Raw genomic sequence first — 27,637 nt, 5'->3', positions numbered from 1 at the left:
GAAGCCTGTTCCGGTCTTCCGGAATCCGTTGGACTAACGAGCCCAAACGAGGCCTTCGTGCGAGACGTGCTGGGGAAATTCTGGCGGTATCGCTAGTTATCATCGTCAGCAGCAGCAGCAGCCTAATCTGTGTCTACTTGGAAAACGAAAACTGACTAGAGGATGCTGTGACGCCAATATATAAAGTTGGGCTTACGCTCAATCCGTACGGTCTTCCGCACGGTCTTCCGCACGCCGCGCGCATGCGCGCAGACGCGTCTCGAAAACTGCGCAAGTCGCAAATTTCAGTTTTGCACTGGGTCCGCACGAGCAGTGTAAAAAAAAAAAAACAACGAAAACGTTTTCCATTGTGAGCGACATGTGCTGTTTTTTCCCGCACGTCCGCACGCATGCGCACGGTGTGCGGTGAGACACGTGCCAAGTGAGCATCAGTTGGCCCCGATGGAAGCGCAGGTGCGGCGGCTCAACCAGCGCAGTAATTTGCTGAACGTTGTCCTCGTGGCTTTTGAACGGATTTCTGACTTAGCAGAATGAAGGTACTTGAACAAAGTATCGAGTTGCAAATGCAAGAAATCGCGATAATTATACATGTATACGCGTAGAGTCGTTGCCTTGCCGTGTTTAAAAAAAATACAACTGCTTGGGAGCAGACAGACATAAAGCGTAGTAAACCAGTCCACAAGAACACTTGAATTGACATGTGTGAAGAACAGAAAAATTTATATCAACGACCCATATTCTGAATGTAGCTAAAAGATCTCCAGAATTCTCCGTAGTAATATGTGTAGGAATCTGTGCGGTCTGTCCCGGCTATCTGCGATTTCCCTGTTTCGCGTCATCTGACTGCAGTTGACTGCAGTTAATTGCCTTCTGGCATCTGCGACTGCGTTTATCTTGGAACCGATTTTGTTGATATATCTTAATTTCCGCTTTAGTTGCCTGAACGCTGAGAATTCCGAATTTACTGATTTTTTTTAGTATTACCGGTGATTCAGCGTTTGGCTTAGTAACATCCAATTATGTACCGCATTATACATCGAACAAGTTGCATGCATTTTATAAACGCACCTCGGTTTTATTCAACATTAAGTTCGTATTTTAATGAGTCCCTTATAATATTGTTACTCATTGACAATTTATAGCCTCCCATAATTCTACAGCTCTTGCATTCTGACTACTGAAAAATGTTTGCTTTCTTGCTTGCGTGCGTGTGTGCGTACGTGCGTGCGTGCATGAGAAACTTCAAACCTTACCTTACCTGCCCAAGTGCATTTGGTTCCTTTAATTTCGATGATAACCGTTGTCGATGACAACACCGTCGGGCCAACTCGAAGACAAGTGTATAAATGCCTCTGCCAATTACGTTAAGTCATTTTTTTATGACGGAATCGCGGAGGCATACTTAGAATATCGAGATATCTCTCTATGACTAGGTTTTGGATCTCGGAGGCATGCATATATAGCAGATAAAACGCAGTTTTGTGCACTGAGCTTGTTCTGAACTCTTCAGTGACTGTCATGAAGTATATAGAATTGCGGTCAGACGAACGTTTGCTCTGCAATTCACAATGCTGTCTTCCTGTTGCTTGACGTTAAGCCAATCGTTTCTCTTTCGTTTGCTCTTTGCACCGGTATTCAGGCTGGTAATCTTACCGCGCTGAAGCAACGGTACTCGTGTTCCGGTTCGCTCGACAGCCTCAGTTCGGGAGCATCCGGCGCGACGGTCCATGCGAGCCTGCGGATCGTGTACCAGCTGAGGTACATGGGAACCACATTCGGCTTCTGCGCGTTCACTTCCTCCAGAAGGCGCTGCAGAGCCACGAGGAAGCGCACATTGACCACGGCGATGACGTCACTTCCACGGACCTTGAAGTGAGGGCGCGTCACGCTGTTGAGGGCGTCCAACCACGCGGATGTCTGCGTCGTCACAACATGCAGAGTATAGCAGAATATGGATCGCTTATTAGCGCCAGGTTGCAGAGCCTTTCGCAGAAAAAGTGCTGTGGGGTAAGAGACCCTACATGTCTGCCAACGCTGCCGCTCGACCATCATCCTTAATGAGTCGACACTGAGGATGCCGGCTGCCCGCTGCTGTGACTCAGTGGCCACACGTGGCCTCCGAGATCCGGTAGTGGGCACGGCTCCAAATCTCGGAGGACAGCTAGGCGAATTTGTTCTGCAGAAACCCGCAGGTTGTAGGGAGCTTCCGCAAAATAGAAAGCAAGTTCTCATTCACCATGAAGTAGCCATCTAAAAGAAAGAAGGAAACGTCCGCGTCTACCAGGCCCTGGTTGACGAAATGGCAAAATTGACGTCCGTGAAGCTACGAATGAAACCCGTCACAGGTATGTGTGATAGAAAACTTCGTTGTTGGAGGAAAATTCGTTCCGGAACGGGGAATCAAACCCGGGGCCAACGCCTTTCCTTCGCGGTTGCTCTTCCATGTGAGCTAACTGTCGTGGAGGCTAGCAGACCACATAGCGAGGCTGAATTTATTTAATCGGCAACGCTATTTATTTATTAACTTGAGAACTCAAAGCGCGGGGCCACAAGATATGGCAACATGATTTTGCGGAAGCCCACAAGGTTGATGAACGTTGATGACCGCGAAGATTTTCGTCCACCTGTCCATAGCAAGAAGGAACAGATAAAACCCTTCGTAGCTTCGTGCTATATAAGTCTAGTGAATAACAGTCTTCTCTTTCATGAACCTTCATTCGCCTTATGGGCTTCCACGGAACTAATTTGCCATATTGAAGGCTCCTGCATGGTTAGCTCTGATGCTAGAGTGACCACCACGGAGAGGAATTGGCCTGAGATTTGATCAGAAGACCAGGCACCAATAGTGATAGTCAGGAGCTTTTTTTTTTTTTTTTTTTTTTTTTTTGCTGAGAGACCTCTGGCGTTTCTTTAGTAGCTCCTCCGATGCAAGTACACACATCAGCGATGCAAGTAATAATTAATAGCTTGCATAATGCATGCAGATGCGTTGAGGTAGAAGGCCGAATTTGAAGCTGAGTGATCGTTGGTTCAATGCCAGTTGCACCTGCGCAAATAGCGATACATTGTGACGCGTGCCTGAGTCAAAGAGTGAAAAACGAATGAGCCCGATCTGCCCATTTCCTGGATGCCCTTCGCAGTAAAATGCTCTAGCATCTATGTGCGTGTGGACGTTAGGAGGAAGTATTACCTCGAGGCAAACTCCAATATTGTCTGTTGAAATATACGTGGAACGCAGGCATGCTTTAATTAGAGACAACCGTAGAGCCATTCTGAAAGGAATTGGTTGTATTTATGAGAAAAGGCAGAATTTCACTACCTTTGGGAAGCAGAATTATAAATCGGGGCCTCAAACTTCTGACGAAATTGGCCTGAAATCGGTAAGTTAAGGTAATGTTAGGTAGCTAAGTCACAAAGTTTGCAAATTACAAGCTTTGTACCGAGACCAGACATCGCAGTTCTGTAAACTACATCGCTTACACCACCTGAAGCGGACAAATACGGTATAAATAATTTACATGCTACATGAAAACATTCGATTTTTCACGACGGTTTCGCACAAGCGCTACACAAGTTAGCTATATACTTCAGAGTGGTGTATAAAACAAAATATTGTTGGTTTTAAATGTCTCAAGAAGTTCAGTATACAGAATCGGGATATCGCTTTCTTTCTCCCAGAATTAGAGTTGTGAAAATGATGCTTCAGATTTTCTTTTAATTTTGCGACCTTCACCAATTTCTTTGTGAAATATTTAAAAAACGGCTCCCGGTAATGGGTAGGTTCTGCTATTATTTTTATTTTTTTTCATTTGAATCGAGAAAGTCTCTTCGAAATCACTTAGGGGATGTGGAATATACCCTTATCTGCGTTCTCATGTAAAGCTTTCTCTTAATCCTTTCATTATCGCTTTTCTTTAAGGGGGGGGGGGGAGGTGAGGCACACCAAGCGTCGGGGTTTCTTCCTTTTCTTCTCGAATATTATGAAGCGAACTCAACGGTCTATTTTTCGTCGTGGAGAAATTACAAAAACTTGCACGGATAATGGCAATTATTGGTGTTGTCCTCACATTCTTATCTGGCAAAAGGAATGTCAAAATGAACACGGTGGAACAGACACGCGGAAACGTACCGGTAAGTCAGTGAAGTTGAATGAGTTACTGGACCTGATGCAGTTGCATTCACACAATGTCCCCCGGCAACTCCCCGTCACCACTTATGCGCCTTTCCTCGTAGTTCGCTGCGTAGCTTTGGTATTCGCAAGAGCCCGTCAGTGGCACGATTTATGAACGTTTTATGCACCGTCACTTTCGAATTTCCTCAAGCCTTGCCTGAAATCCGGGCGCCATTTCCGCCAGCTCGTCGATGGTCCCTGACTCTCCGCCACCCCTGTAGACGTTGGTCACCCGCAGCACTTCGTCGTCGGCCTCGAAAATAGAGTCCACCAGCGATCTGGTGACCTGCAGAGTCCCCTCGATTGCAACGGTCCTGCAACTCAACATGTTCCCGCGTCTATCAAAAAAAAAAAGGGGGGGGGGAACGCATTTTTACGGAATTACTATCACTCTTAAAGGAAGAGGTCTTCGTAGTCAGTAAACTTATAGTCTGGTACAACTTAAGAAGGACCCGCCGTGGTTGCTCAGTGGCTATGGTGTTGGGCTGCTGAGCACGAGATCGCGGGATCGAATGCCGGCCACGGCGGCCGTATATTGATGGGGGCGAAATGCGAAAACACCCGTGTACTTATATTTAGGTGCACGTTAAAGAACCCCAGGTGGTCGAAATTTCCGGAGTCCTCCACTACGGTGAGCGCTCATAATCAGAAAGTGGTTTTGGCACGTAAAACCTCATATTTTTTTTTAACTTAAGAAGGGAGAAGAAGCCCCACCCAGATGACCAAAGCGCAGCAACCGGTTGCTCCGCGACTAAAGAAATAGTCCCGCTGACGCGGCTCCGCCCAGTTCGAAGCGCGGGCTGCCATTTTCTCCGTCGGCGGGATCACCCGGCCATCCGGCTTATGACGTCAGTCTAGAGTGCGCGCCCATTGGTGGAGGCTCGTGTGCATCTGCCTTCGAGGGGCACAGGCCGGTGCCTTCTAAAGTGGTACCCGTCTATTGCTGCCACATTATTCACTACCTCTGTATAGCAGCATCACTAGAGTTAGTATCTAAGAATCACTGACTAAACAAGGTAGTCGCTGTTAATTACCAATGGGTCTCTGCTACCATTTGCAAACGCCATAAATGAAGGATTATTTTGGGGCTCACCCGAGCGTCCGAGAAGCCCTCGACGTACTGTCGTATTCGCGTCAGGTACTCCGGGCCGAGATTCCGGCGCTCTCGGCGCCAAGACTTGAGCTGAGAACTGGGCGAGAGCGACCAACGAGGTCGGCCGCCGGCTGCCCTCGGCGTCGGCAGCAGCTGCAGCTCGAAGACGGCGTTCAGGTCCCAGCTGCGATAAAGAGTAGTTATTCGACAATCAGATGCAGAGTCCAGCCACCCTGGTGCAATAGACCTTTTCGTTGTTTACCAACGTAACGCCCTGGACGGCTTCCAGATTCGCCCATTGACGTAGCCTCCTAAATTTAGCGGGGAAAAAGAAGAAAACAGTGCTACCGTAACAGGGATGAGTGGCCGGAGGGCGTTAAAACAGAAGTGTGCGTGTTTTCAGCATTTTATCTCTGCACGTATAATCCCAGTCCTGCAGGTGAAGCTATATGCCGTAAGGTGTACACAAAAAGAGTATTAGACTCGAGGCATTAAATTAAGCGCCTTTCTTTTAACTGAAAACCTTGAGAAGAGACTTTCCGTACATCGAAAAAAAACTTCAAAACACGCCTTTTTGTTCCGGCGTTGTATAGACTGATAAGGCACGTGACCGGATATTTCTTAAAGCCACAGGCTCGCTACTGTTATAGCGCACGCTATAGTTGGGTCGATAGGAGCATCTCAGCTAAGAGAACAATAATAAGCGTGGTCCGTACGTTGCAAAGCCACGGTTTACCACACACCGTGTTCTCTGACGTACAGCTGCCGGGTGCCAGGACGCGAATCCAACACCCGACATACCGCTAGGCACGCCATCGCCACCCGGTCATCACGGCGGACATCGCCAATGAAACCGAGCCTTCTAATGACAAGACCGCCCACATGGAGCGTACTTGAGGCGTCTTTTCAGCGTATACCGACGACCGGCGTCGGCGGGTTGGATACGCGCTGAGCAATGAGCGTGCTATAATCCCTTGCAGCCCTCCATGTGTGCAATGTGAGCAAAAAAATGGGGGTATTATGCAACTCAAGAACATCGCCCCAGAACATCGCTGGGAGAAGGGCTCGAACTGCGCTCCACGATAATAGACTTGAAGGTGGCCACATAGGAGACTCGCGCACTGACTTCAGGTTTTTCTTTTTTTTTGAGCCGACATCATCGAGAAACTTGAACGCTCCGCGCAAATCTAACCACGTGATGTGAGGCGCACGTTGGGCGTTCGGGAAAGGTTCGACCAGCATCGCCAGAGTGCCTGTTGCCGATAGAGTTACCTCGAGAAACTTCAGTATATCTAAAAAAAAACGCAGCTTTTCGCTGGTAGAAAAAGTGGCAAAGGTTCGGACCGGTGGACACTCTGGAATGCCTGAGGGCGGTGGATCATCGAACGTTCCGAACGTTCCGAACGTTCGTTCCATGTAGAACGTTCCTTTGCCACATATAAACCTTCGCTCACTACTCAGTCGAGAAACACGCAACACGAAATTAAACAAATCTTGAGCTGGTGGTTGTTTGTCACTGCTTTCAGAGCTTCTTTTTTTTTTCGTGGTGTCTAGCGACACTGAATTTTGAGATGTCTCGTAACCTACAGGACTCGCTTCGTTAGGTTTTATCGCGAATACAACGTGAATTTCGCAAATCGAGGGTTTAGTGAGCTGTGTTCCTCGGAAAATTATAAATTAATCGTTAGATGTACAGTGGGAGTTCATATTAATTCCGCCGACACATGCTTAACGAACAGTGCTATAGCGCTTGTATACGCCCGAATGTATAAGCTGTATAAGCTTTAGTGCCTGTCATAGGATCCCAAAACCGCCTAGTTAGTGCCTACGCATGCGCTGTCTAATTGTAACGCACAAGAAAACTTGCGCCGTTGTGCAACGAATTGAACTTTAACTGCGACCAAACCTTTCCAGCAGAGAAAAAAAAAGATAAAGCTGTCTATGCATAGTTGAGCTGATTCCCCTCGGGCTGCGCAGAACAATGCACAGAAGGCACCATTTATTTATTTATTTATTTATTTATTTATTTATTTATTTATTTATTTATTCAGGTACTCTCAAGGCCGTGAGGCATTACAGGGAGGAGTGGTAGTGTGAACAACAATGGAAAGAAATACAAGAGCAGGTACACTTGATTACAAATTTTCTTCAGTTGCAGATTTGAAGGATGCAGTTGCAACAAAGGAAACGGCGGCGCCTGAGTCGTCGGCACGGTAGATCAGATGGCGGAGAGACGTGTACAAAATGAATTTAAAAGGCTTTGGGCCGTCTTTCGCTATTAGTGCAATGTGGCGCGCCACGGGAAAAGACGACGGCGCCATCGGACTGGAGTATGGAGAGCCGCTTCGTATTGATTGTGGTATACGACCTGCATGTCACTGTAAAGCTTCCCCTAATTGGGGACCACAGGCTAGCGTTTCCATTTGATATTTCATCATCATCATCATCATCATCATCATCATCATCATCATCAGCATCAGCCTGGGTATGCCCACTGCAGGGCAAAGGCCTTTCCCCTACTTCTCCAACTACCCCGGTCATGTGCTAATTGTGGCCGTGTTGCCTCTACAAACTTCTTAATCTCATCCGCCCACCTAACTTTCTTCCGCCCCCTGCTACGCTTCCCTTCTCTTGGAATGCAGTCCGTAACCCTTTATGACCATCGGTTATCTTCCCTCCTCATTACGTGTCCGGCCCGTGCCCATTTGATATTTATCTACTTTAATATATGATTGATTGATTGATTGACTGACAAGCCGAACTTCCTACTCACCTCAGCGACATGTGCACCATGAGGCTTATAAGGCCTGACGTGTTCATGGTCGTTGGCTGGGGCCAAGTGAGCCCCATACTGGCCATGAACGCCAGCAGCACTTCCGGTCTTGGCGGACGCCGTGACAGCAGGAGGCACTTCTGCATCAGCAGCGCCGCCTTGTGGACGGCGTTCATTTCCTCCACCACGGGCACTTCGACGTGTCTCAGGAGCGTGGCCGCGTTCCTCCGTGCTGTCAGAGCCAGCTGAATTGGGCGAATGGCGGCGAGATCTTACAATTTCCGTTTGCGTCGGGCACGTCATGAACAAGCAAGCAAGCAAGCAAGCAAGCAAGCAAGCAAGCAAGCAAGCAGGCAGGCAGGCAGGCAGGCAGGCAGGCGGACGGACGGACGGACGGACGGACGGACGGACGGACGGACGGACGGACGGACGGACGGACGGACGGACGGACGGACAGACGGACAGACAGACAGACAGACAGACAGACAGACAGACAGACAGACAGACAGACAGACAGACAGACAGACAGACAGACAGACAGACAGACAGACAGACAGACAGACAGACAGACAGACAGACAGACAGACAGACAGACAGACAGACAGACAGACAGACAGACAGACAGACAGACAGACAGACAGACAGACAGACAGACAGACAGACAGACAGACAGACAGACAGACAGACAGACAGACAGACAGACAGACAGACAGACAGACAGACAGACAGACAGACAGACAGACAGACAGACAGACAGACAGACAGACAGACAGACAGACAGACAGACAGACAGACAGACAGACAGACAGACAGACAGACAGACAGACAGACAGACAGACAGACAGACAGACAGACAGACAGACAGACAGACAGACAGACAGACAGACAGACAGACAGACAGACAGACAGACAGACAGACAGACAGACAGACAGACAGACAGACAGACAGACAGACAGACAGACAGACAGACAGACAGACAGACAGACAGACAGACAGACAGACAGACAGACAGACAGACAGACAGACAGACAGACAGACAGACAGACAGACAGACAGACAGACAGACAGACAGACAGACAGACAGACAGACAGACAGACAGACAGACAGACAGACAGACAGACAGACAGACAGACAGACAGACAGACAGACAGACAGACAGACAGACAGACAGACAGACAGACAGACAGACAGACAGACAGACAGACAGACAGACAGACAGACAGACAGACAGACAGACAGACAGACAGACAGACAGACAGTATTAGATTAGTCGGACGATCCCACCGCTGTCAACCAGATGTAGGAGTCGTCGGACGATCCCACCGCTGCCACCAGATATTAGATTCGTCGGACGATCCCACCGCTGCCACCAGATATTAGATTCGTCGGACGATCCCACCGCTGCCACCAGATATTAGATTCGTCGGACGATCCCACCGCTGCCACCAGTTAGTTGTAGGAGTTGAGGAGGACTTTGGGATGAAAAAACTTGGGAGGTTTATTTACATTATTTACAGTGAGAGTCAATTAACAGTCTTAAAGTCATCACGGGCCGGCAGCAACTCGGACGCTGCGGCCCGCGGCAAGAAGCTCGAAAGAGATGAATCAAGGAATGCTCTAGGAATGCTCTCTTGCTGCTCCCGGTCTGCGTCTTTTAAGCCCTTCGGTGTCTCGAAGACACGTCATTTTCAGCCAATGGTAGGCGCCCGTGCGATGGTGTCACACCCGGCGGAGAGGGTCGCTGTTTGGTCCTCAATTGTCCGAGGGCTTATTTCTCCCTGCGGTCTTGCCTTGCTGACTTGCAATGGGACCCGCTTTACCCGCAACAGTGCCAGGCTCTGGCTTCACTTTCGGGAAGAGTGGGGACAGCCAACTTATTTGCACGTGCCGCGTCTCGGGAATGCGGTATCCGTGCTTCTGCGCTCCTTCATTAGCTGTGGTGCGATTCGATGTGGTCTGGTGAACTCGGAGTAGGCTCAGGAAACGGTCCCGTATCTAACAACGGACGGACGGATGGACGGACTCTTCGTATTAACAGTGTTGCTTCCTGTGAAAAACTACAAGAGGAAGCTCTGGTGCTGCCCACCTCAGGAATGGTGGGTAGTGTATGAACTTGTCTAGTCTGAAATTTTACCAAAGACATTTTTGTGGCGTTGGTTATTAAGCTTGATCTTTGCGAATTTCCAAGGAACCGTATTTCTTTTTTCTCTGTCTCAACACAAGAAAGCAAAATATTTATTTGCACATGTATTGCAAGATGTTTCATTCATAACGCACTATTTCGTTGAAAAATAATCACTTTGCAAAGTCACAACACCGTTTCGAAGACAGACGGACACAGCTTAGGCGAATCCATATATTCTGTCCAAGCCGCCATACTCTCGCAGTTCCTAGAACCCGCCGTGGTTGCTCAGTGGCTATGGTGTTGGGCTGCTGAGCACGAAGTCGCGGGATCGAATCCCGGCCACGGCGGCCGCATTTCGATGGGGGCGAAATGCGAAAACACCCGTGTACTTAGATTTAGGTGCACGTTAAGGAACCCCAGGTGGTCGAAATTTCCGGAGTCCTCCACTACGGCTTGCCTCATAATCAGAAAGTGGTTTTGGCATGTAAAACCCCATAATTTTTTTTTGCAGTTCCTAGACACTAGCGCCAAAGTCAACTGTAGCAGTTTTCGTGACCAACTCGTAACATACCGCTACGTGAGTTCGACGTGCGTCTTCCGAAAGATGAGCAACGTCTCTCGGCGAAGCGTACGATAAGCTGACCAATGCAGCTGTCACCTACATTGGTGGTAAAGATGTGTTGTAAATGGTCTCATGATTTATTTATTTATTTATTTAAATAACCGGTTGCAGATCACAACAATGCGAGATTGGGAGAACAGGCGAGCTCTTAATAGAAGTATTCCGAGTTTGTTTCGGTACACTAACTCAACAACTGGAGAGCAGATAAGAGAGTCGTTATACAGAACTTAGCGGCGAAAATAAGTACGAATGGTAGAAGTGCTTGCACAATAGGAACAAATGTTCGCACAATATTCCCGCTGTAGGTAAAACCTATTGTGTGTCTTAAGTATAATTACTGCTTCATTGCGTAAATATCAGCGGTTTCCTACAGGCGCCTTGGGAAATTTGAGCCCGCCGCTCCAAGAAGCTTCCGGTATCGTGTCCTTTGCAGTCCACTGCTATCGACACTCCTCGTTCACGCTTCGTTGAACCGGACAAGGTGGCGCATGCGGGCACGCCTGATCATAAGCGGCGTTCACATGAATGCGACAACTGGCGAATCGCATCGCATTTCTAGCGCGTCGCATTCATGTAAACGGCGGTAATGCGCTTCGCGTCGCCAAGACAGGGTGGGGAGTATGAGGCAAGTAAAGCCCCTCAAACTTCGTAAAGTAGTGACACTCTCCTCCTCCGCCTTCACTCCTCCTCGTTTCTCCTCTCTTTCACGCTCCCTCCTCGACCGTGGCGCCGCCTACACCTCTCGAGCGAAAATGGCGCTGAAGCACGACTGTAAACAAACGAAGCCGGCGCGAGGGCCCACGTGATGCTATTAGACCAATAGCGACGCGGCATCGGGCAGAGCACGCGAGGAGGAGGTGGCATGTTTCAAAGCGTGTCGCTACTTTACGAAGTTTAAGGTGTTTTAGGGAGAGGGGATTCATTCCTCCTCGGACGGTGCATGGAAACGGAGGTGTATCGCTTTGAAGGAGAGCGAGGGTTGCCGCCCTGTGCTGTGCCCCACTTAACGGCGGAACGCAAATCGCCGGAAAACGCATTCAGCTCGTTTCTGTCTGAGGAGAATGCATCACGTGTAAATTCGGTCGCACGTTTACCGTTGATGAGCTAAGTAATGCGACAAGTTGCCGTCGCATTCTCGTAAGCGCGGCTGTATAGACCTCACCACAGTATACTATATTCGAAGCTGATTGTCAACCTCGACTGCGGAAGGTCGAGGGTTCGCTGCCAACGATTAACTACCGGCTAAACATGGGCGCCAGACCCACCCAGCCCGACACTCGGCTTTCTTCGCGGGCGTACAGCCAGGAAAAGAGAGGCCTCGCCTTGCACATGCCGTCAAACCTTCTCGGTCGCAAAACCCTTTAAAAGAGGGTCTCGCAACATGAACTGCCGCAATTTCTATACGACATCCCGCAGTGCCTAATAGTTGGGAACGCCCTCAAGTTGGAGAGTTTCCAAAGAGGGTCTCCGACAAATTACGTAAAATAAAAATATATTCGAGATACACTCTTGAATACGCTGGTTGTCGTAAAACCACCGAACCTAAGAGAGAGAGAGAGAAAAAAATATGTGGGCCGCTTAATGGCGAACTGTACCTCCCCAGCGGGTCGGCCCGGCATTGCACTACCTCCGGGACTGGCCCACGTATGGGGAGCTTTTTTTTTGCTTACGACATGAAAATTTCATAGGGTGGTAGAGGCATACAGCTGCGCTGTAAGAATGCAGCTCCTTCAAGCGCACCACTGCTTTAGTAAGGCGAATAGTTTTCTGAAAGCGTTAGGCCATTCGCCTACGTTGACAACAGCTGTCTGTGCTTACAGCACAACTATCTTTTTTTTATATATTGCAATGAAGCAATTTACGATTATAATTCAAATTAATTTCCACTTTAGCGTCGCTCTGTTATAGTTTTACCTCTTCGACGAGGGTCAACTTCTCGCCCGCTCGCCGCATCCAGCCGTCGCACACGAAGCGGTAGAAGTTGTGGCACGGCTCCACCGACCGGTTCAGGGACGCCAGCAGCGTCGGCTGCTCGGACACGTCGACCAGCGTGCTGCCGCTGAGGCGGCCGCCCCTGAAGAAAGGCGCGTTCTGAGCGCCGCCCGCGCAGTACGCAACGAGTCCCACCATCAGCGGCACGGCGACGCAGCACGATGCGGTGCAGCAGCAGCGCCAACGCCAGCGCTTGAGGAGAACTCGGGCGTAGTAGACGCCCGACGACGGACCGCAGCTCCTGCTGCCGGTGCTGCTCGTGTGGCCAACGTTGCGTTGCACGAAAAGCAGGGCGTTATAGGGAGTATGCACGTGACGTCACCGAATGCCATGTTTTATGCGAAGCATATTACTAGAGCTCAACCCAGCTCCTCAGGCGCGGCGTTGTCGCCTTCAAGGCTGACCACGTGACACCGTGACGTCACGACAGAGGAGAAATGGGGCTCCAACTCGCGCCGTCGCCCGCGGCGTCGCGGCGGTATATAAGCAGCTGCGCTTGTTTCTAGGTGGCTTTGGCTCAACTCTTGCAAGATGGGCTGGGTGGGAATCGAACCAGGGTCTCCGGAATGTGAGACGGAGGCGCTACCACTGAGCCACGAGTACGATGCTTCAAAGCAGTACAAAAGCGCCTCTAGTGAATGCGGTGTTGCCTTAGAAACGAGCTGTTTCTAAGGCTCAGGCGTGCGTCGCTTGCTCAGGCGCACATTTCGTTGCCGCGCCGAACGCTGCGTTGCTCGACGCTCACCGCGTCCAATGCGGGGCGCGTAGTCGCTGCGCCGTAGCCCATTGTCTTACACCCCTTGGCGGGTCGACGGGAACGCTGTCGCGTTCCACTCTTAAAGGCGAAGCAGAGTAACGCATGAGTTGTTTCTTCGTCTAGCCAAACCAAATATAGCCAAGCAACAGCAGTTCACCAGGCTAAACAGTGGTTCAACAACTAAAATAAAGGCTAGTATGCTTCGCATCCTGGGCTTAACCTTAGCTAAGCCACAGCCATTGTTTTGTTGTCCTGTTCACAGCCTCCACTGTGCTGCTGGAGACAAGCGCATGGAGCGAACGCTCAGCTTTGCGCCGTGCTGGCTGTGCAACAATATGGCGGCTTCGATGACGTCAGTGCATAACCCCTATAGCCGGTGACAAATAAAAAAAATGTGGGTGAAACTCCTCCCCCTAAGAAAAATATACTGGAGAAAGTCCCTAGTGGGACTGGTCAGGGCATTTTGTGCGAGCATATTGTGACGTGTTTTTACCCGCTGCGCCGTCGGCCATTTTTGGTACCACCGTTTCGGTCACGCGGATTACAACAGATTTTCGCTCAATGAGGCACATAATGCCTGCGCATTAAAAAAATAACGTGGGTCAAATTCTCACTTCCCAACTTCGTACCCAAACACTGCCGGTTGTGGTTCAGTGTTACGTCACAGAGGGTCGGCAACCGTATATTTAAAAAAAAAAAACGTCAGTTAAAGAAACTGACGCTGGAAAGGCGTCATTCCTGAAAGAAGCTCGACACTAAAGGGGTATAAAAGGACATAAAATTTGACTTATTGCTCTGCTTTTCTTTTTCCCGTTTGGACAAATGCGAAACCGCTGCTCGTGGAAGAGCCACTGATTCAGCGTCTGCTCCAAGAAACCAAAAAGCGCTGTCAAACGCAGGTGTACTGAAACGAGTAACGCCTGGGCTGAAACTCTGGCCCTCTGTAGCTTTCCCGTCATTGCCGCAGATCTGAGTATAGACCCTTTTAAAGCGAAAGCTTTACTGGGCGCGAACTTGCGATTTCGCCGTTGCAGTGCTCCGAGGAGGCACATGACGACACCACGCGCGCCTCGCCGTGGATATTTTTCTCTCTCTCTCTCTCTCTCTCTCGCACCCTAGTCACTACTGCGCGTGCGGCACTAGTAGCACGGAGCCACAGTTGTTCCGCCGCTGTTCAGCGCCACGCCTTTACGCCGCCGCCGCCGTTTGGTATGACGTCACACCGCGTTCCTCGTCGTTGCGCTCGCCTCCGCTCGCTTCGCCAGCTGCGTCGCATGCCTGATAACATGTCGGAGGATTGAAAAGGGGCGCTCGCGTGCGCCGCAACAACAGTTGAGGCGACAGTATGGATGGCGACAATTCTGATAAGCAGGAGGAGGCCTGGAATTGACATCGGAACGCGATGTAGAGGAAACGAATCGCCCAGGAAACAGACGAACAGCGCGCCGAACGACTGGCTAAACGCCGCAACATTGCTAGACAACCAGGCTAACCTGGATTTGCAATCAAGATTAACCAAGGCTAACCGTGCTATGCCTTAGCTTTCGCTTCGTATATCCTGGCATAGCCGAGCGAAGCCACTGCCACTTTTTTGTTCGCGCTGTGGAATCAGTGCGTTCTGGACGCCAGAAAACTTCCGGTTATGCATTTTGAAAAGGGAAGTTAGCCAAGCAAAACGACGTTTTTTCTTCTTTTTAATAAAATATAGGCATGTGCTCTTGATGTGTTCAGATGCAAGGAACGTACCCCATCCATCGAACTTATGTTTGCTGATTTTTTGTTGTATTTAGGAACTAAATTTACTTTTCAAGCTTTCTATCTTACAAAGCAAAACTGGCGCCACCTGGAGAGTTCTGTATATTTATAGGCTACCGTAGCTTGGTCCGCTTCAGAGGTTCTAACCCGTATTCCAATCCATGCTGCATACAACAAATAAAGGTGGCTAATTCTCCTGGCACATTGATTGTAGTTTAGTCAGCAAAATCGTCATTGTTTCTATTGGTATCGAAAGGAGCAAACCTTCATGAAATCCTTGATTAACCGCCAGAGTATTTTTGCAGGCTGTTAAGCACGTTATGCCTGAAGCAATTCTTTAGGAGTCCGCTAAATGTCCGTGCGAAAGCGCGTATTTTTGGTGCTTATGAAGCTACATTAAAAAGCAGCACTGTACAAATAATTTTCTTCCACGGAGAAACATGGGAGTGACTGTTTGTCATGTTTAAAGTGAATGTTTGGTCTGAACCACTGGAGCGAATATGTTTGTTTCCTCGTATGTTACGTTAGAAGTAATCAGAGGATGCAATGGCCACCACTAGAAGCGCCGGCGCTTCTTTTTGTTCCACGGAGAAACATGGGAGTCACTGTTTGTCATGTTTAAAGTGAATGTTTGGTCTGAACCACTGGAGCGAACATGTTTGTTTCCTCGTATGTTACGTTAGAAGTGATCAGAGGATGCAATGGCCACCACTAGAAGCGCCGGCGCTGCAATAGTTCTTGCGTCGAAAGTGGGAACACGTGACCTCACTTCGGCGCAACGAGAGCGCGTGCGGTGATTTCATCCCGCGATTTAGGAGGCTAGTTATTATCGATGCGAAAGCGTCAAATGGCTCATCGAGGGGAAAAGCCTGCGTCTATCGTCTGGAGCAGCGAAACGGCCCTTGAATTCCCATTGTCTGCGACGCCACGTCGCGAACGCGGCTCGACGGAGTTCCCGTTGGCTGCGACGCCACTTCATGAAAGCGGCTCGACGGAGTTCCCGTTGGCTGCGACTCCACGTCACGAACGCGGTTCGACGGAGTTCCCGTTGGCTGCGACGCCACGTCATGAAAGCGGCTCGACGGAGTTCCCGTTGGCTGCGACTCCACGTCACGAACGCGGTTCGACGGAGTTCCCGTTGGCTGCGACGCCACGTCATGAACCCGGCTCGACGGAGTTCCCGTTGGCTGCGACGCCACTTCATGAAAGCGGCTCGACGGAGTTCCCGTTGGCTGCGACGCCACGTCACAAACGCGGCTTGACGGAGTTCCCGTTGGCTGCGACGCCACGTCATGAACGCGGCTTGACGGAGTTCCCGTTGGCTGTGACGCCACGTCATGAACGCGGCTCGACGGAGTTCCCGTTGGCTGCGACGCCACGTCATGAACCCGGCTCGACGGAGTTCCCGTTGGCTGCGACGCCACTTCATGAAAGCGGCTCGACAGAGTTCCCGTTGGCTGCGACGCCACGTCATGAACCCGGCTCGACGGAGTTCCCGTTGGCTGCGACGCCACTTCATGAAAGCGGCTCGACGGAGTTCCCGTTGGCTGCGACGCCACGTCACGAACGCGGCTCGACGGAGTTCCCGTTGGCTGTGACGCCACGTCATGAACCCGGCTCGACGGAGTTCCCGTTGGCTGCGACGCCACGTCATGAACCCGGCTCGACGGAGTTCCCGTTGGCTGCGACGCCACTTCATGAAAGCGGCTCGACGGAGTTCCCGTTGGCTGCGACGCCACGTCATGAACCCGGCTCGACGGAGTTCCCGTTGGCTGCGACGCCACTTCATGAAAGCGGCTCGACGGAGTTCCCGTTGGCTGCGACGCCACGTCACGAACGCAGCTCGACGGAGTTCCCATTGGCTGCGACGCCACTTCATGAAAGCGGCTCGACGGAGTTCCTGTTGGCTGCGACGCCACTTCATGAACGCGGCTCGACGGAGTTCCCGTTGGCTGCGACGCCACGTCACGAACGCAGCTCGACGGAGTTCCCATTGGCTGCGACGCCACTTCATGAAAGCGGCTCGACGGAGTTCCTGTTGGCTGCGACGCCACTTCATGAACGCGGCTCGACGGAGTTCCCGTTGGCTGCGACGCCACGTCACGAACGCGCCAGGTGTTGCGTGAGGGGAGAGTCTCTCGTCGCACGGGACGTCGGTGGTCAGCGGCGTTGGCACCGCAGGCTGCTGCTGCTTGCTGGCCCGGCCAGGAGGCACCGTTACACTCGATGAAAGACTCAGCAGCATTCAATTGGACATAAATTCTTTCGTATTCACAACTCATAAGAAATGCTTACGTGTCCTAGAATTTAAAAAAAAATTATTCTTCATACTTCATAGACCTTGCCCCTTGCCGTTGAAGAATACGTTCATCGCGTTGTATATACAGACAAGGCCAGGATTTATTCTTATTTTGGTAAGATTGTTCGTTTAGAACGTGGCGATAAGACACGGTCTACGCAAAAGTAAACTGGTCAGAGATCTTCTGCGGTTTAGAGAGAGATGGGTTGGAGACCGAGAGATGGGTTAGAGAACGCTCCTCGGATTTTTCGCTCCGAATGTCAAACCTTGCACATCTAGGATTTCGCAGACCCCATTCTCGAAAACCATATAGCTTCCAAAAAATCTGTCAACATTACGTTGCAAACGAGGACAGCCATTTACACGGTCGCATTCACACCACAGCCAATTTTTTATGCGATTCACGTATACGAAGTGTATGCGTCAAAATTTCTTGGAGCAAATTTTTGTTCCGTGGCGGTGTTCTGGCTCAGCGTAGCACAGCACACGCGTGCTCAGTTACGTGCGATGCCACTACTTCTCCACTCGCTTATCCCACCCCTGTCTACAGCTCCTCCATGAGTCGTTTCAACAAACAGATCTCATAGTCCGAAACCTTGCGTGCGCCGCGCGTTTAAGTCAACGCACTCCAGCCCTTTGCAAATCGTTTCCTCCGCGTGGACCTTGGCGAATGGCAAATCGACGTCGCCAGTTCCGCGACAGTGGCCTCCTTTATCGACGAGTCACTCCTTATGTGCCGTGCGTGGCTGCGCGTCTAAGGGCAACACGTCGTCGTCTTGATGTCTGCCACGTGCGTAACATTAGTATGTCGCGCCGACAACGGCCTCGACATTTTTTACTGCTCCAGTCACTTCCGCCGGAGTTCCGTGCTAAACACTGTCGGAGTTGACAGCGTGCCACCGGCATATTATGTTTTTCGCCGTCGTACTACAGACTCCCTCCACACTTACCTAGAGGGCTCGTGCAACACGCTACAAAACAAGAGTAATGCCAAAGCAACAGTCAAGGCGGTGAAACTGCGCTGAAGACTCTGTGACTTACGTGTCTAGGTGACTGGCGTTGCTCACGAAGCGTTGTCGTTAAGCGAAGCAGCAAACGCGAGAATATTCATTTTCTTCCTCTCGCAGCGCGATATTCATGCGCTCTAGAAAAAAATGTCGATGACTGTATAACGATCGTTGAAGATGGATGGAAACAACTTTATTCTGAATCCGGCAAATTTGATGACCCGGGCTCAGGTCTCCCATGAGGGGACTTCGAGGGCTTGCCTCGTCGCCGCCTCTCGGGCTTGCTGGACAGCCCACTCTTGTGTCTTGAGGTTGGAGCTGCGCAGAGCGGCGGCCCACTTCGACGCAAGAGCCTCCGGAGCTACTGCCATTGTAGCTGATGTAACCCGACACTCCCACAACATGTGTGACAGCGTCGCTCTAGTGTCCTGACATAATTTGCAAAGAGCATTCGGGTATTGCGCGGGGAAAATGTGCTGCAATCGCACCGGACTGGGGAATGTTTGTGTTTGCAATTGTCGCCAGATGACTGCCTGGCGACGTTTCAGCATGGGGTGAGGTGGGGGCAGCAACCGCCTGCCTAGCTGGTAGTGCTTGGTGATGTCATTGTACCTGACCAGGCGTTCTCGCGTGCTTTGAGCCAGCAGTTCCGAACTCGAAGAAGCGGTCCCCGATTCTGCGCGGCGGGTCAGTTCTCGCGCAGAGCGGTGTGCTACCTCGTTCAAGTTAATGAGGCCCTCATCGGTGGGGGTGGCGACGTGCGCTGGAAACCATATGATGGCGGTGTTATCGAAGTGCTGTCGACCAGCTTTCCTTAGAATCTGGAGAGCTTCGGAAGAAATGCGCCCCCGCGCGTAGTTGCGAACTGCGGATTGTGAGTCGCTAAACACTACCTCGCAGAGGGGGTCGGTAAGCGCAAGCGCAATCGCTACCTCTTCTGCTGTTTCGGGGTATTCCGTTGCGACACTACACGCGTGCGTAAGCCTGGAGCTAACGTCTACGACTACCGCCGTGAACCGGCGTTCTCGCGTGTATTCTGCGGCGTCTACAAAGCGCGTAGTCCTCTTTCCACCCAAGGAGCGCAGCAGTGCCTTGGCACGGGCCTGGCGTCGGCCCCGATTAAATTCGGGGTGCATGTTTCGAGGTATAGGGGCGACAATCAGCGTGTCGCTGAGGTCAGGTGGAATGACCTGTTTCTGACCGTGTTGGACGTGGTAGTTGAAGCCGAGTTTCCGCAGGATGTACCGGCCCGTGGCTGTCAGAGACATGCGTTCGAGTTGAGAGGTTCTTTGCGCATCCACGATTTCCTCAAGCGTGTTGTATACCCTCAGCTGTAGCAGACGAGCAGTGCTTGTGGACTCCGGTAGGCCAAGGGCGATCTTGTAAGTCTTGCGTATAAGGGTGTTGATTTTCTCCCTTTCAGTGACATTCCAGTTGTGGAAGGCAGCCACATAAGTGATGTGACTGATTGCGAAAGAGTGTATGAGGCGCATGACACTGTCCTCCTTCATGCCCGTGTGCTTGTTTGTAATGCGTTTGATCAGGCGGGTAGCCGCTGTAACCTTGCCTTCGATTTTGCGAATAGCTTCTATGTTTGACCCGTTGGCTGTTATATGCATGCCTAGGATGCGTATCTTCGGGACTCGGGGAATGCAGGAGCCGTCTTGCGTATAGAGGATTATGTCGTCACATTGGCGCCATTCGGCTGTAGGCTTGGGCCGGTGGCGCGACCGGTAGACGAGCAGCTCCGATTTCAGTGGAGATAGTCGGAGACCCGTGTCTTGGAGGTACGTTTCGACTGCAGAGACCGCTGCTTGTAAGGTGCATTCTATCTGACCGTCACTGCCCTTGTTGACCCACAGGGTGATGTCATCTGCGTACAAGGCGTGATGGAGGCCATCGATCTCGTCGAGGTAGGCCGGGAGACCCAGCATCACGAGGTTGAAAAGGAGCGGGGATATGACCGATCCTTGAGGAGTGCGCCGGTGCTTCCTAGTGTATGTTCGTCGGATGTCATGCTGCCGACCGCGAGGGTGACTGTGCGGCGCGACAGGAAGTCTCTGACGTAGTTGTAGCTTCGCGCACCCAAGTTGAGCTTGTTTATGCGGCTCAGGATTGCTGCATGTGCTACATTGTCAAATGCCTTTTCCAAGTCCAGGCCGAGGATGGCCCGGTTGCCACTAGTTGGGTCATTGATAATCTCGTGGTAGAGCTGGAGCATGACGTCTTGAGTGGAGAGGTGTGACCGGAAGCCCACCATAGTGGGTGGGTAGGCTCCAGTGTCCTCGAGGTGGTGGTTGATGCGGGAGAGGAACGCGTGCTCCATCACCTTGCCAACGCAGGATGTGAGGGAAATGGGCCGCAAGTGATCGAGGCTGGACGGCTTGCCTGGCTTCGGTATCAGGACTGCTTTAGAGCGTTTCCACGCCTCTGGGATGCAACCTGCTCGCCAGCATTTGTTGATGTATGCCGTAAGAGCGGTTATCGAGGCATCATCGAGGTTTCTTAGAGTCTTGTTCGTAACCTTGTCGGGACCAGGTGCTGATTTGCCATTAAGGTCGTGGAGAGCTGCGCAGATCTCTGACTCGTGAAATTCTTCATCGAGTGTCACATTTGTCTCTCCAGTGTAATCCCCGTGTTGAACATCGGGCCGTCGAGGGAAGTACTTGGCTAGCAGGCGTGTCACGAGCTGGTGATCACTCGTGGTAGCCTGTTCCTTGTGCAAAAGGCGTTGCAGGTTTGCTTGCTGAGCAGACTTGCTCTGCGTTTCCCCCAAGAGGTGACGAAGGAGACGCCACGTGCTGCCATTCTGGAGCTGCCCATCGACTGCGTTGCAGATGTCATACCACTGTTGGCGGCTTAAGGTCCGGCAATGGTCTTCCAGCTGGCGATTGATATGTGCGATCTTCTTACGAAGCTTTCGGTTGTGCCTTTGCTGCTTCCATCTTGCGTTTAGTGACGTCTTGGCTTCCCAGAGGTGGGCTAGTCGGCTGTCGATCTTGTCAACCTGGAATTCGGGTGCGAGCGTCTGCGTCGCCTTGTTCATGTCGTCGTTGAGCGTCTCCATTCATGCCTCGATGTTATCGATGTTCTCCTCACCTCTCTGTTCAGCTCGCTGCTTTCGGAATTTGTCCCAGTCCGTCCATTTGAATAGCTTAGGAAAAGGGGGTGTACCCGCCTGAGGAATTCGTGTTTCTATGATCATGTGGTCACTACCGAGATCTTCAAAGGTATTGCGCCACATTGCTTGAGGGATGTTACGGACCGCCGTTAGGTCTGGTGTCGTGTCCCGTGCCGTAGAGGTGCCCGTGCGGGTTGGCGCCGTGGGATCGGTAATAAGAGTTAATTCGGCATCATGTAGGTCCTGCCACAGGCGTCGACCTTTGGCGGTAGTGTAGCCATAGCCCCAGGCCTCGTTCGGGGCGTTAAAATCTCCCCCCACCAGAAACGGGTTTGCGCCCGCCAAGGCAAGCGCCCCTCGGAACAGAGAGAGGAAACGAGCCCGTGAGTGAGCCGGATTACTATATACGTTGAGGAGAAATAAACTGTGGTTGCGTGTTCTATTGGGAAGGAGCTCTACAAGCATGTTTTCCGCATGTGTGCCGCTTACGCTGTGTTCTTGCACCACTATTCCTTTCCGAATTAAAATTGCAAGTCCGCGATCAACGGGAATCGGCGAGGCATTCGCAGTGTAACCTGGAAGTTTTGGTACGGTACCTACTGTTTCTTGTATCATTATGATGTCGGGTTTGGGTTGCGCGTGTCGGACGTACTGTTGCAGCAGTGGTTGCTTCTTAGTGAAGCCCCGACAGTTCCACTGCCACACCACGAGCTCGTTAGTGGGGCTGGCCATCGTGGTGCTGTACTTGTGCGTTACGTGAAATAGGACTAGGGTGAATGACTGTAGGGCCCATGGTGGGCATCATTTCCATGCCTGGGCGAAGGCGTATGTGAGTCTCGATTTTGTCTATATGGATTTCAACCCTGTCTGTTCGAGCAGTGAGGTTATTGACCGCAACGCCGATGTTGCGGATCCCGGTTTGAATTTCTGAAAGCAGCTTCCTCATTTCTTCTTGTTCTTTCCGCCAGTCATTTATCGTGACATGTGCTTTGCGCCAATCACTTACTGCTGATTCGAGGTTCTCGAGCTGTTGAGACTCGGAACTGGCCGCCGCGCGTTTCTTTGTGGGCGGCGCCGCATTATCGTTACCGTTCGTGACGGGAGTCGGGACTAAAGCAGATTTAGGTATAGATGTCTGCGCCATCGACTGTTTAATCTCTCGAATTTCTTGGGTTAATTGTAGCACGACCGTACGTAATTGTGCGTTTTCGCGCTGCATTTCTTCCAATGCCACATCCCTGGGGTCCCTCTTATTATTGGGTTCGGAGGCAGTAGCTCCCTGAGCCTTGCGTCTCAGCGAGCCCTTAACCGCATCTGCCCAGCTCACCTTGTCAGGTAGGTCCGAATCTTGCTGGCCGGCTTGCTTCGGACGCCGAGAGCTCGAACGGCTACGGCTCGGCCCGGGGGTTTTGCTGCGCGCCCGGCTCCGAGACCTGCTCTGCCGGCGGGATGGAGGCCCCGCAACCGAGCGAGACCGGGCCCGGCCTCGAGAGCGGGAGCGGGAGGCAGGTGGGAAATGTTCGTCGTAGTTCTGTTGCTGTAGCTCGAGGGCGGCCTCCGCCGCTGCCCTCTGGCGGTCTCCGCGTCGTTTCTTAACAAGATAGGGGGTCTTGAATCGAGCCTTGCAGGCCTTGTCCGCAGTGGGATGCGCTCCCCCACAAAGGTGACACCTTGGCGTGCATGTGTGATTGGGGTCTGGGCTCGAGGCTCCGCAGCCTCTACACACACGGTCTTGGGGGTTCGGGCAGACGTCCATGCGATGTCCGACGCGTCCGCACTGGTGGCACACGTCAATCTGCTTTCTGTACAAGGTACACCTGAGCATAGCACCCCCGTAGTACACCCACGTTGGTACTCGGCCACCATCGAAGGCGATGATGACCGACGTGGTCTTGCTGAGTCTTTTGGCCGCTAAGGCATTCGGGTTCCTCTTGTTGACTATATTGAGGTGAATGTCCTTCGCGTCTTCTTCGAGAGGAATGCCTCGGACGACCCCCTTGACTGTATAGTCGGGCGCAGTTTCATATGCCCGTATCTCGAACTGGTGTCCGTCGACCTCAAAGCTGTCGAGTCGGCGGTATCGTTCTGCATTAGGAGAGTGAGGGGTACTCACAACGATGATATTTTGCTGAATATTTGGGCAGACAATGTCTTCCGTGGCGTCTTGTGGAGATACGTTTGCTGCCCTATATAAGGCCGAAGCGAGGCGGACGACCCCGACTTTGGCAACGTTCAAGCCGCCCCGTGGCCTGATAACTACTTTGTGGTGATCACGTGGAAGAGTGGGCATCTTCCCTGCCTTCAGAACTTGCTGCTTGTGAGCGCGCGGGCCTCGCTGCGCCTTGTTCGTGCCTCCAACGCCGGTTTGGGAGGCTGATGCAGTGTTAGGGTTAGCGCGCTTGCCCCAAGGAGAAAGTCGTGCACGCGGGCCAATGGTGCACCATCCTGTTTCTTCGGAAATCTCGGTGGGTGAGATATCAGTTCCTGCAACTTGTATTTCCATGGCGGCTTGAAGAAATGTGACGCGCAGCCGTAACTGCGGCTCACGTATCGGCCGGAGCACTAAGCTTAGCAGTAAGCTTAGCTCGGCGGTGCAGCGGCTCGGCAGAAATGGTCCAATAAAGCGGTGAAAAGGCAGTTCCCACCTTGAAGACGAATATCGGTAGAGTCAGGATAACTTGCGGGAGATGATGGTGCAAAATTACAGAGATATTTTGCATAAACACTGCGAAATCATTTACGAAAGACAGAGCCGGCGTGAAGTGCATCCGCTCACTTCCCGATCGTTGAAGAGCACGTGTTCTTTACCCACACCTCTCGCCGGTCTCAGCAAAGAGTATGGAATCGCAGCAAAACTATTGGCCCTACGAACAGTGCCCCTTCCCCATTAGCTCCCCCCTCCTCACCTCCAAGAAAAAAGAAACTATAAAGAACCAATCCCTGTTGCTATCCGAAAATGCGGTTGGCGTACTTTAGTATGTGATTATTTGTGGTACTAAGTTGCATCCTGTGATATTGGCGGCGCTTCCCTTCGCCACCTTTCCTTACCAATCCGAGGGAGCCAACGAGTACTTCGAGTTCCCGCTTCCTCAAGGACCAGTTCGGAACCCAATGGAGGCTCTACGACCGCATCCGGACGCTGCAGACTCAGCGCCTAAAAGGACAGAGTCTGCGTGTTCGACCAGAGGTGCAGCGTCTCGACGACAGCGTCTCGAAACGCTAGCAGCCAAGAGGGAAGAATGCGACAGGGCTCCCATTACCAGCGGTACCAGTGGTACCACCGGTACCACGGCCCTGAAGCATCGCGTTCCACAGTGCAGTTCTTACAGCTGTGTTAGCTTGCACTATATTCGGAATTGGCCCACAAGAACAGTGGGACAGCTGCAGGAAATCGCAGTTAAGTTTCCCAAGAAATCTAAGGGCTTTAACAAAACACGCAGGTCTGACGTGTTGGTGGAATCGAAATGACGCGAAACTTGCAGGAGTTTCGGAGTAGCAGCAGCAGCAGATGGCACGAGCCCAGCATCGTCGCCTGCAGCTGTTGAAGTCGTCTATGTCACGAAGACGAGGGCGACGTACGATGCTCGTTGAGAGAAGAATGTTGACGAGAAGGGTTTAGCGCAGAGAAGTACGCCACACATCTAAATACACGTACATGCATTTATGTAAATGTACATACATAAACACGTGCACATATTCATGTACAAGCCTTACATAAGGCTTCTATATCCCATGGGTTGGTGTGCATACGGCAGGCATTTCCAAATCATGACTGGAAGCTTGTCCCTGTCGTTGAAGCGAACAGTGTACTATCATTGCATTCTTCCGGCGCTAACATACAAGGCAGGAACTTGGAGGTTAATAAATGAGCTCGGGAACGAGTTCAGGACCGCGGAAAGAGCGATGGAACTAAAAATGTTAGGCGTAACGTTAAGAGACAGGAAGAGATCGGTGTGGATCAGAGAGTAAACGGGGATAGCTGATATTCTAGAAAAATGGAGCTGGGAAGGCCATGTAATGCGTAGGGCAGATAACCGGTGTACAATTAGAGTTACAGAATGGGTGCCAAGGGAAGGCAAGCGCAGTCGAGGAGAGCAGAAAATTAAATAAGTGGGTGATGAAATTAGTAAATTTGCAGACGTAAGTTGGAATCAGCTACCGCAAGACAGCGGTGATTGAAGATCTCTGGGAGAGGCATTCGTCCTGCAGCGGCCATAAAAATAGGCTGATGATGGTGATGATGCTTCCTTGTGCTCCAGTCGCACATTCCCATTCTAAAGTATTGACCAAGAATAGGCACACCCAATGGCACATAACCATATGACCCATGTTCTGCCAGCACTCTCAAAGTGGGGAGAAGAAGCAAAGAATATAATTTGTTTTTACTTGCTCGTCAGATGTATCCTGAAGTAAATTGGCAGTTCAACGCACGTGCGCGTTCTCGCAAATACAGGGCATAACGGTATTCTAGGCGGAAGAAAAAGTGCCGTTGTTTGGAAATCTTTTTTTTTTCTGGTAACAAAACTTCAGAATGCAATGAAGTCACAGTACCTGTCGTCAAGAGTGGACTCCTCGCTTTGCGCTTTGCCGCTACTGCTGTTCGACAATTTCATCTTCTTCGTCTTCCCTCTAGGCATGAATAGGTTGCCTCACTTTTAATGCGACAGCGTTAAAGGCCCCGTGTTGCAAAAAAAGAAAAAAATTCAGTGTTGACATCGGACGTCGCTTGGCGAAAAATCATTCCAAACCACAACCACGCAAGTCATCCGAGTGGCTCAGAGGTGTTACTGAACTAATTAATTTCCTCAAAGAAACATGCGTCAGAAAAATCGTGAAGTACAATCTAAACTCAATATACAGACAGAATAGCGTCGGATTGTAACTTGAGTACACGAGAAAAGATGATTCTGTTACACAGAAACTCAAACACAAATCCCTTTTCCATCATTTCTACTATTCATAAGGCGACCATGGCCTCCAACGGTTTCTCGCGCCAATCTCGGAAGCCATGAAGCGGCGCACCCGTTTCCTTGCAATACCTCCAGATGGCGCTCCCGTCCACCGCATCGCATTAATATTCTAAGCATGTGCTTGCTGCGGTAAAGCTACGGAAACTATGGAGCATGTTTTTTAGAATGTGAAGATGTCTGCCCAGCGGTCAATTTAGGCACAGCTGGCCTCCTTGAAGCTCTTTGGTTCAGCGAGAGCAGTGGAAAAGTAAACATGGCCGCAATAGAGATTAGTAAGAGGCGATTCGAGGATTGGTGGAAGAAAAGTAGGGAAACCACAAAAAAATGGAGACGTACAAATGCAAAGTTCGCAATAGGGGATCAGAAAATTTGTTTGTGGGAGTTTACAGTGTTTTTTTTTGTTTTTCTTGTTTAACCTAGGTACGACATTAGACAGTATAACAGCAAGAGCTTGGTGGTGCAACCCACCGCCCCATTCCAAAGGGGACGCTCATAACATCCATCCATCTATCCATCCATCCATCCATCCATCGCGTGCCAGTTCTACCAGAAAGCTCGCCTTCGGGCATAGCGTTCGGCACAGCGTTTCCCGGCAAACATTACGGTTACATAAGTTGCAGTTGCCGGGAAGCGTGAGCAGCAGTCAGGGATCTTTGAATGGTATGACGTTCGACTCTTAAAGGCGAAGCTTAAGCGTCCTCCCAATTTTTCAATTGGAGGTTGAGAAAATGGGCTGCTTTAAGTCGAAGTAAAGTATGTCATATGTACACATTTGCTTGCTACCACCCATACGCATTACGGTTAAATGTGTTACACTCTAAGAACAGTTTACACCCTTTGGAGTGCCCCTTCTGCCACACAACGATAATAGTCATCTGCCTTGATGCGTTTCCTTTCTTTAACGCTGCGAGCCAGGAACTTTCCAGTAACGAACGGCACGCGCGTTATCA

General features: G+C 51.0%; 2 protein-coding genes across 4 annotated transcripts in view; one reads left to right on the top strand and one right to left on the bottom strand.

Moving 5' to 3' along the window:
• LOC142589937 (neprilysin-1-like) overlaps positions 1-26,339 on the bottom strand; it is a 31,399-nt gene extending 5,060 nt beyond the window's left edge. The window contains exons 1-4 of the mRNA XM_075701658.1: positions 26,269-26,339; positions 12,701-13,031; positions 8,038-8,282; positions 5,265-5,448 (exon numbers count right to left, since the gene is read on the bottom strand). Coding sequence (XP_075557773.1) covers positions 5,265-5,448; positions 8,038-8,282; positions 12,701-13,031; positions 26,269-26,330 — 822 coding nt within the window. The 5' untranslated portion in view covers positions 26,331-26,339. The remainder of the gene's footprint in view (positions 1-5,264; positions 5,449-8,037; positions 8,283-12,700; positions 13,032-26,268) is intronic.
• LOC142589936 (kinesin-like protein KIF19) overlaps positions 1-27,637 on the top strand; it is a 170,212-nt gene that overhangs the window by 47,916 nt on the left and 94,659 nt on the right. The window lies entirely within an intron of this gene.

The sequence above is a fragment of the Dermacentor variabilis genome, chromosome 8 (assembly GCF_050947875.1).
Source record: "Dermacentor variabilis isolate Ectoservices chromosome 8, ASM5094787v1, whole genome shotgun sequence".
Lineage (NCBI taxonomy): Eukaryota > Metazoa > Arthropoda > Arachnida > Ixodida > Ixodidae > Dermacentor > Dermacentor variabilis.
This window is presented reverse-complemented; position numbering and strand designations above follow the sequence as displayed.